The 10,783-nt window shown below is 37.3% G+C and overlaps 1 protein-coding gene across 1 annotated transcript in view; it reads right to left on the bottom strand.

Moving 5' to 3' along the window:
• Window positions 1–2,025: 2,025 nt before the first annotated feature.
• Window positions 2,026–10,783, bottom strand: part of CEP57 (centrosomal protein 57) — a 41,395-nt gene continuing 32,637 nt past the window's right edge. Inside the window, exons 9-11 of the mRNA XM_029957210.1 lie at window positions 6,154–6,395; window positions 5,434–5,578; window positions 2,026–3,832 (exon numbers count right to left, since the gene is read on the bottom strand). Of these exons, the coding sequence (XP_029813070.1) occupies window positions 3,599–3,832; window positions 5,434–5,578; window positions 6,154–6,395 (621 nt within the window). The 3' untranslated portion in view covers window positions 2,026–3,598. The remainder of the gene's footprint in view (window positions 3,833–5,433; window positions 5,579–6,153; window positions 6,396–10,783) is intronic.

Raw genomic sequence — 10,783 nt, 5'->3', positions numbered from 1 at the left:
CCTAGGACCCAACAATAGCACTGCTAGGGATTTACCCAAGGGACACAGGAGTGCTGATGCATAGGAGCACATGTACCCCAATGTTCATAGCAGCACTGTCAACAATAGCCAAATTATGGAAAGAGCCTAAATGTCCATCACCTGATGAGTGGATCAAGAAGATGTGGTATATATACAACGGAGTATTACATGGCAATGAGAAAGAATGAAATCTGGCCATTTGTAGCAACGTGGATGGACCTTGAGGGTGTCATGCTAAGTGAAATAAGTCAGGCAGAGAAGGACAGAAACCATATGTTTGCACTCATAGGTCTAACAGGAGAACAGGAGAAACCTAATGGAGGACCAGGGGGAGGGGAAGGGGGAAAGAGAGTTGGGGAGAGAGAGGGACGCAAAATCTGAGAGACTATTGAATACTGAAAACAAACCTAGGGTTTAAGGGGAAGGGGGCAGGGGAGGGGAGGTGGTGGTAATGGAGGAGGGCACTTCTGGGGAAGAGCACTGGGTGTTATATGGAAACCAATTTGACAACAAACTATTAAAAACAAAAAAACAAACAAAAAAAATAACCAAGATATATAAACAACCTAAATGCCCATCAATGGATGGATAAAAAAAGATGTGCTATAGGTACATGATGAAATATTAGCCATTAGAAAGGAAGATATCCTGACGTTTGCAACAAAATAGATGGAACTTGAGCACATTATGCTAACTGAGAAGTCAAAGATGAATACTCTATGGTATCACTTACAGGTGGAAAAGAGTCAAACTTGTAAAGACGACTAAAATGGTAGTCACCAGGGATGGGGAAGAGGATAAGATCGATATTGTTCAAGAGTATAAAGCTGCAACAAGTAGTATTAATAAGCCAGAGATCTAATACACAGCTTATAGACAGAATATAGACAATGCTGAACTCCTAAGTATATAATGTGAAATACCACTGTGACAGTCATATCATAATATATAAATGTATCAGTTACAGATTGGGTATCTTAAATTTACACAATATTTTATGTCAAATGTATTCAATTAAAAAAAAAACCACTTGTAATAAGAAGGGCTCTGAGGACCTGGCTGGGTCAGTTAGTGGGGCCTACGACTCTTGATTTCCGAACTGTGAATGTGAGCCCCATACAATCTTTAAACCAATGTTTCTAGCAAAGCCCTAAAAAAAATTAAAAAACAATCCATTGAGGGGTGTGGAGTGGGAGCAGCGGGGGAGAGCGGTCACCTTTTTTATATATTTATTCACACAAACAGAACTTGCAGTTGACAGTTGTTTTTAACTCTGTGACTGTACTTGGTGCAGGTGCACTTGGTTCCTTTATCATGGGGGCTATAAACCAAGACACCTATGTGGTTATGTCTAAGCGAGTTACCCGCCTGTAACTTGCTGGTGTCCCTCCTACTCTCGCCTGCACACCTCAACTTTTATGTACCGGCACCACTGGGCTGGTCACATCTCTCCCATGTCAACTGCAGATTCTAACCTCTTCACTTTTGTCTATTTTATCCTACTGACTTGGAACTGTTCTCCCTTCCGGCTATTTCCAGTTCTCCAGAGTTGAGATATCCCTTCTCCCTGCAGGATGTTACCCCCGTTCATTTCTCCTCTCTGCCATGCCTGCCCTCTTCCTCTGTGTCCCCACAGCGCTGTGTCCACATTATCACCTCTGCGTTCACCACACGGTGTATGCATACCTTACTCAGCCTGGTATCCAGATTGGCATCTTACACATAAAGATACTTGTATTTGAAATGCATTTCAACAGCACTCTTACAACCAAAGTGATGTGTAACAACTCCTCTGCTATAAACTCTCAGATAAGGAAGCTGAAGTGGTGGTGGCATTTTCGTATTTTCAGTTCTCACCTGAGCATATTAAAGGCTGGAGTGGATATTTTAGTTTGACTCCTACCACCCAAGGGATGGGGTGGGTTCTAACACCATTAAGCTTCTAATTAGGACGGAGAGCCACTACAATGCAAAATGAGTGTCCTACAATTTAATGACCTGAAATTCAAACACAGAGATAACAAAAGTTTAATAGTTGAAATCGTGGTTGAAACACAAGAAATGCTTTCCATATCACCAGAGCAGTTATTCCTTGGGTCTGTGGACTCACTGTTGTGAATTCAATGAAGATACACAACTGCACACTCAAGCAAAGATTTACATACAAATTCAGAACAGTCTCACAAATAGCTCCAAATCGAAGGACCCTAAATCAAGAACTCTGTTAAAAATTAATTCAATTAAGAGGCCTAACAAGCTTAGTGCCCAGACACGCACTGCTTTTCACGCTGGTTACCCAGATAAAAGCCCAGAACTCCATTTCGATCCCAGGGGAGGCGTAACAAAGGAACCTCTTTAACATGTGGTTGATGTGTTCATTAGGACTCTTTAGAGTATCTGATTATGCCTTGAGACAGTTCAGTCTTGTTGGGTTTAGTTTCTATGTGAGCATGAGATAGGCAAATAAATTATGTAATACCACATATTCTTATTTCTCAAAATACATCAATGTCCCATTTAGAAGTGCATTTTTTGGACAGATTACAACAAATACAGCCTTTACTAACAGGCTGTTAAGGAAAATCTCAGTGTTTCCTTAATAAAGCTGCTTTATTGACTTCAATGGCAAAATTATAAAAAGTTAACATGTCTTGATCTATTCAAAATTATGATTTACATTATTAACACAATGACAATGGTGCATGTACAGTTACTACTGCACTCATACTACAAACCGGTAACAGGTCCGCGGCGCTCTTCTACGTTTTAAGATTAAAAACCACAACGCCTTGAACTGAATAGCATGATTACAAACAGGTATTATTTAAAAATAACATATGCTACAACACTTCCTCTTCTCTGCACTCGGAAACCTCATTTACTTCATTAATAATCTGTTTATACTTTTAAAAAATGCTTTTACCATTTTTGCAGTTAACTGACAATGAATGCTTGGGTCTTTCCAAAAATTTTAATGATAGGTTACATCAACAGAAGTATATTTAATATTGATCAATGTTTGAAATGTCAAAAAGCAAAACAAACCAATCCTCTTAAATATGTATAAATACTTAAATATAGAAAACCTCCATCCACAGTCAAAACAAAGTATATTTAATGCATGTACTGGAAAGGAGAAATGGGCGATTTATGCCAGGGGAAGATTAAAAATGAGACTTTTTAAGCAAGCAGTGCCTATGTGACAGTCTCTTATATTTTGATAATTTTAAACCTAATTTTACTTAGCTAAGGAATTATTTTTAAAAATCACACCCACAAGTAAAAAATTGGTAATTTGTTTACAAAGTGCAGTATTTCAGTACAGCAAATTCATCTCAAACGAAGCAGCAGCGTGTGTGGCTTCCTAGCCTTTAAAATTCCCCTGGTTTCCATTTAGGAGGTTTAACATTTAGTCACGATGCGCAACCCCGGAGACCTGTGTCATGAAGCGTGGGGCCCTTAACACCTGCCGTTCACTAATTCCAACATAAGAGAGTATGAGACCTGGAGGGTGAATTGCCGAAATCTGATTGCTGAGGTACAGATTATGTGCACAGAATTTATGACCTGGTACCAGTCAGTAATCCCAACATAAACTATTGCTCTGTAATGAACTCTGTATGGTTTGCATGTCCTTCAATAACTGAAGATTTTTCCTGCTTTTCTCGCCAGGTCTCGGTTTGGCAACGTCCCTCTTATTTGTGGTCCCTGTGATTCCGGAAGAACGAGTGCTGCTGTTCCCTTCATCATCCAAGGTCTTTCTGGGGGTCCTTGAGTCCCTCTTCTGCTTCTCGGTCTTGTGTTTCTCCAGCTACAGCAAAGAATCAAGGCAGGGAAAAAAGAGGATTCAATGAAAACGTCCTCTTCTGACAACTGGTATTTTTAATTCTCATACAAACTAAAATACAAATAATACATTCTGAGTGTTTTGGTTTTTTTTATATATAAAGTCTTCAAAACTCTCTGGTACTAGTGATTTGACACTCAGTGCTTAAAAACAGAAAGCAACATACAAACGAGTGAATGCGAGTAAACACATCAATACTGATGCTGTTTCAGAAGGTAAGGCAGTGTGTGGCCAAAGTGCAGAACTGAGTGAGTGAGAAACAAAAAGGTTTGGGGAAGGTCTTACAGAAAAGAGAAGAAAGGTGTTCTAGAAACTAGTCTCAGGAGGCAACGAAACATGTTCCAGATGGATGCAGAGATATAATGGTAATGCATTAATACTAACAAAAGGTTTTTATTATTTCACTATTTTAGAATAACTTAAAATAGCTTTTATTTACTTAGTTTTAGAGAGCTTTACTTCTACTTTAAGCTGCTGCTAAGGTTGGTGTTCTGTTAGAATAAAGTTGAGGCTAATGTACAAGAAACATATTAGACCATTATTTCTGCAGCAATCATTTCCTTCTATTTATTCTTTTTTTAAATGTGGACTTTACAAAAAATGCTTAAAAGTGCAGGTTTGGATTTGAAAAGACCCACATTTGCATTCCAGCTCTGCCATTCCCCAGTGAGCCAGTGTGGCCTTACACAGGAGTTATTAATTTCACCTGAGGATACACATACCTCCCAGGAGACCAGCTTCCTGGTCTATAAAATAGTACACCCAGTTCACAAGTCTTCTACGAAAATTAAATAAGATGACATATTCACAAGCACTTAACATTGTGCCTATTAGAGAGCAATCCATTAGTAAACATCAGCTTGCTCCCAGTCTTTTCTGTTTCCTTCAGGGCCACCACCATGCTCTCTGTCCAAATGCTCTTCAGCAGCAAGGTGCCCTGATCTACTTCCAGAACCTACCTCAGATCTGTCTACACTCGTTCACGACTTCTAATCAAGAAGAGCTTCAGGCAGCCGCGCTGCTCTCGGCCCTTCTGCCCCGTACCCACCCCACTCCCTGCAGTCACAATAATCTCTGACACAAGCCACTACATCTCTCTCCAGACGGAAACTCAGGAGTGCGCCTCCCCACTGCACTTAGTCGGTATTAAATACATGGCTACTTTATTAATTTAATTAGCAACATAAAGATTTTCTTTACATGTTTGTATCTGAACTACTCCTTTCAAAATCAAGAATTTCCAGGTGCTTTTTAAAAGACTTAGGAAAACCTGGAACAGTTTAACCTCATCACAGAAGTTAAAGTTTGTTCTTACAAAGGTAAGAATATTAAATATATTCAGTATTTGAAAGATGTGTCTTAGATGATAAAATCTACTCTCAGATTACAAGACAGTGTCTTCCTTCCTAGCCCATTTAATACCAATTCCTAAAGAAATACTTCCTGTAGCTCCCTGTGATACACGTAAATGTTATCAATCAATGTATTTGAGGAAAAGGGTTTTCTGGTTCTGCCTTGTTCTTGTTTTACAGTCATTAGAAACAAGGAAAGGGAAATGGAGTTACCTGGGCTTGGTATTTTCGAACTTTAGTTATTTGGTTAGCTTTGGCCTCCATCCTTCCCACTAATGCCTCCAGCTCACACTCTAAGTTGTCTTTCAGTTCCACAGTTGGGGACTCTTGGATAAGTTTCGCAAGCTGCTGGTGATCACTGCATAAAAAACAAAAGTAGGGCTTGGTTAAGCTTCCTGTTTCATGGTGAAGGCCACCATGTCCCATTCACCATGGGGCCACTGCTTTGTTGCATTAAACAGTGACTCAATTTTTTAAACAGAGCAACAAGATGATTTAAAAGTTCAAGAAAGGCACTGGAGGCAAATGTAAAAGCAGATCTTAATTTCAAAGGCTTAATATTTTTATTTCACCTCTTTTAACATTATATACACATAGAAAGGAAAAACTAGAAAGAAAGGAAGGATCATGTTCCTCAAATAGATCCTAACCTATTTAAGTTTAACTAAACTCAATGTATACCAAGCTCCCAAACAAAGAAATAAAACTTTAAACCTTGGTCTTCAAAACATCTAACACTATTCAAAAAGGGAGAGACGTCCCCCAGAACGGGTTGTATTTGTTAGGGTCCAAGTAAATCGCTCAGTGGTTGCTGCAACAACTGTGCTCAAATATTTGCTGAATAAATTAGCAATAGGATTAATGAAGTCACCAAGAACTTAAAACGAAGTTTTACAACGAAATATAATTTGAAAAACAAAAACTAAAACTCACAAGCTCATTTGCCCAAATTCATCTTGTAAAGTCTGTAAGACTTCCGACAACTCTTCGTTGATGCTGCTGGAGGAGGGAGATGTTACAGACACCTTCTTACTTTTACCATTTCGTGAAGAAACTTGCTTTGCCAAAGGAACACTGTTGACCACTCGATCATTGCACAAGGCTTTACTGTGTTGTTTCATTAGATGCAAGACATGCTGAACATTGGCTACCACAGCATGGCTAGGACTGGTGGACTGAAGAAAAATGAGAATTAATTGAAGCCACATCCTCTAAATCTGTTTTCTTGTTTACTCCCTAACCTGAGTAAAAAGACCCTTACTCATAAAAAGCCCATGATATAAACTTCCTAGAGTAAATCCAACTACCAAGTCCCATGGACTTAACCTCTGAAATACCTCTAATCCACCTCTTACTCTCTACCCTACTATCATTCCTTTGGTTTATGCAACCATCTCCACTAGCTATAGGAAGAAGACCACAACTGGCTTCACTGCCCCCAGTTTCTAACTCAAAAATGCTATCAGCTATCCTCCTAAAATAGTATGTTAATAGTAATATCCTATTTGAAATCCTTTCATAAGCCCACTGATGCTAATGTCCAAAGTCCTTAGCACAGACAAATGGTTTACTAACCATTGAGCTGCAACTTATACTCCCTGGCCTTTTGTTCCATCATTCCCTAATTTCTCTGCATTATTTACATAAACTGTATCATTTGCACATGCCATTTCTTTTGCGTGGCACCATTTTACCATTCTTTAAAACACAGTTCAAATATGTAACTTTTAAAGACTTCCTTAAAACTTCCAGGCAATGCATTGGTCCAATTAATTAGTCCATTCTCAGATCACCTATAGCATTTCTCTCTCTCAGTGAATTTATCACAATATACTATAGTCATGTTAGCATGTCTATTTCACCTTTAAATAGCATATGTACTTCCAGGTGGATGGGACAGTCACTGCATACATTTCTCTATCCTCAAATAGTAGAAATATCTAAGTGCATGCTTGTCACATAAACAATAGGAAAATCCTGCTACCACTCTCAAAATTTCTGGTGTTGTTTCTAATATTAAACAATAATCTCAATATGCTATTTCAATTTACAAACAGATGGCTGGACTAACCTGGCCCCATGAGCATCATCTAGACAGCCTGTTTAAAATGCAGATTCCTAGGCAGTACTCCAAACTCAATCAGTGTGGGTCAGGGCTTGGAAATGTAGATTTTGGATTTTGCCAGTTGATTCTGACCAGCCAAGTTTGGTAGCCACTGTGCTAAACTAAGCAGAAATTCTTTATCCTAGTTTCTGCTGTTAGGTAGCAAATTGAATCCAGTATTATATACAAAGAAGTATGTATACCTTATCCAACTGGTGTTTATTGCAGGAATGCAAGACTATTTCAATTATTTAATTTAAAATAAAAATAGCAATGTAATCTAGCATATCAACAATAAAAAAGAAAAATCACATAACCATACCATTTTATGAAGAAAAGCATTTGAAAAAAATCTAACACCTAATCAGGTACTCTCAAAAAAGTAGAAAGAAACAGAGGGAAAGTTCCTCCAGTCGATAAAGAACATGACAAGGAACTTACAGCTATCATTGCATTTACTGGTGAGACTGAATGTTCTCCCCCACCTAAGATCGGGAAACAGGCAAGGATGTCCACTCTCATCACTCCTGCTTAATTAAAGTACTACTGGAAATCCTAGTCAGTGCAGTAAAGCAAAAAAGGAAATAAAAGGCATGCAATTAAAAAAAATAAAACTGTCCTATTTACGTATGATAGGTTTCTCTACATAGAAAATTCTAACCTAAAAAATAATTCCTAGGACTAAGAAGTGAATTCAATGAAATCAATCACAAAATATAAGCTCAACATACAAAACCTTAATATGCTAGCAATGATCACATAGAAACTAAATTAAAACTAAAACAACCCACATTTGCTCAAAAAAAAAATATGAGTATAAATCTAATAAAACAGGCATGGGACCAATATGCCAAAAACCACAAAACACTGATGAAAGAAATCAAAGATCTAAATAAAAAAAAGTTATACTATACTCATGGTCTAGAAGATTTGACAAGAATATCTGATATACTCACACACTGATCTATACGTATAATACAATTCCAACCAAAATTCTAGCAAGACTTTTTTTGATAGATAGAGAAAAGTTTATTCTAAAATTTATATAAAGTGACAAAGGAACTTGAGAAACTAAAACAATTTTGAGAAAGAATTACTCTCCCTGATGTTTGACTTACTATATAAAGCCACAGTCCTCGAGGCAGTATGGTACAGCAAAGAGGTAAACATACATCAGTGGAACAGAATTAAAAAAAAATAAACCTTGACCTAACTTAGAAGGCTAGCCTGTACACAAAAGTCACTTCAAGTGGATCATAGATTTAGATGTAAAATATAACAGTAAGTGGAAAACCTACAGAATGTTTGTCCTGGCAAAGAGTTCTTAGACCTGACAGCAGAAGTATGATCCACAGAAAACAAAAATCAATTAACTGGATTTCAGCGAAACAAAAAAACTTGCTCTGTGAAACAGTTTTAAGAGGAAGAAAGAGAAGCTACAAACTGGGAGGACATAATTGCAAACTACATGTCTGATACATGACGTGGATCAGAATACAGAACTTTCAAAACCTAGCAGCAAACAAACAAAAACAATTAAAAACAGGCAAGAAATGCAAATGGCTATTTCACTAGAGGATATACAGATGGTAAGTGAGCACGAGAAAGAAGCTGACTACCATCATTCGTCATTAGAGTAATATAAAATAAAAGCACCGTGAGATATCAAACACACATAGCAGAAAAGCTAAAATAAAAGTAGCAATATTAAATGCTGGTTAGGAGGGAGGCAAACCTGAGACTCTTGAATAGCGAGCACAAACTGAGGGCTGTGGGGGAGGGGGAGAGGGAAAGGGGCGTGATGGGCATGGAGGAGGGCACTTGTGGGGATGCGCACTGGGTGTTACATGGAATCCAACTCGACAATAAACCATAAGAGGAAAAATAAATAAACAAATAAATAAATGCTGGTTAAAGGATGTGAACAAACTCCATCTCTTGGACACTGCTACCGGAAACGAAAAATGGTACAGTCACTCAAAAACACTTGGGTAGTTTAAAAACAAGAAATATACTAAACATACAATCCAGCAATCACATTCCTGGACATTTATCCCACAGAAGTGAAAACTAATGTCCACACAGAAACCTGTACACAATGTTCATTCTGGTTTTATTTGTAAACACACAAAACTGGGGAACAACCCAAATGCCCTTCAACAGGTGAATCATTAAACAGTGGTACTTTCACACCATGGAATATTCAACTGAGAGCAAGAAAAGAACCATGGATACACACAATTTGATGAATCTCAAGGTAGTTATACTGAATAAAAAGGTCAATTTTAAAAGGTCACATACCGTATGACTCCTGTTTGTAAAATGTCAAAACTGTAGATTTGGAGTGGTGGTGTTTACCAATCCTGTGATAAAACGGCACCGACCTAACCTGTACATGTGTGCACACAAACACACATATACACAAGTACATGCAAAACCAGAGAAACCTCATAAGGTCTGTAGATTTAGTCTCTTGGGTTTGATACTATACTACAGCTATGTAATACATTATTATTGTGGTAAACCAGATGAAAGATGCATCGGACCTTTATTATTTTTGCAACTTCCTATAAATCTAGAATCATTTCCAAATAGAAGTCAATCTATGGTTTTATCAAGGTAATTCAAATAAACCGACAATTAAATGGTTTAGATATACCTTCTCCCTTGCAACTATGCAGTCATTAATATAGCCTTGAATATCAAGAACCAAATTCATTTGACTCATTAACAACTTAAATGCTGATCTACATAGATTCATTTAAGGTGTGAAAAATACATCAGTATGTGAAATCACTATTTCCCTTATAACTTGTAATATGTATTCACTACACTAATTGCCTATATATGCTTTAAAATGAAGAGCATATCGTTTTTAAAATTCTTTTTCCTGTTATTTTTCTGATTGTATTCATTAGTGGAACTTTATGTCTGTTCAATCTATCATTTAAAAATCAGGATGTGTATTTTGTGTCTTTAATTTCATTTTTCTAGTAATTCATTTTTATTGCATTTTACAAATGTATTGGTTTATACCAACATAAAATTAAAAATAGACATTTTGAGGAATTCTCAGCTAGGTGACAACACTTTCTTAATTGTCTGAATAATATTTCACAAAATGTACAAACAACTTCAGAAAGAGAGCTCAGGTTGGAAGACTGATCTTTGAACCTGTCCCCTTTCAACCTTTATATTAAATAACTTTAATGAGAATTGCTGAAGATAGGCAATTACATTTGGGGACACAAATAATGAACTAGATTCTAATGTAATGTAGGATAGGGCGAGACTCCTTATAGTCTCATTTACTCACAAATTCTGTATAAAATAATTAAATCCACAAACACAGGACCTATAGAAGCTGATGGAAAGCTTCAGGAAACTACCTGTTACTTCAGTTGACTACAAGAGGCACCTGGGTGGCTCAGTCGGCTAAGCATCTGACTCTTGATTTTG

Source organism: Suricata suricatta, chromosome 11, assembly GCF_006229205.1.
Source record: "Suricata suricatta isolate VVHF042 chromosome 11, meerkat_22Aug2017_6uvM2_HiC, whole genome shotgun sequence".
Taxonomy (NCBI): Eukaryota; Metazoa; Chordata; class Mammalia; order Carnivora; family Herpestidae; genus Suricata; species Suricata suricatta.
The sequence above is the reverse complement of the archived record's forward strand: the minus strand, read 5'-3'. Positions and strand labels throughout refer to the sequence as shown.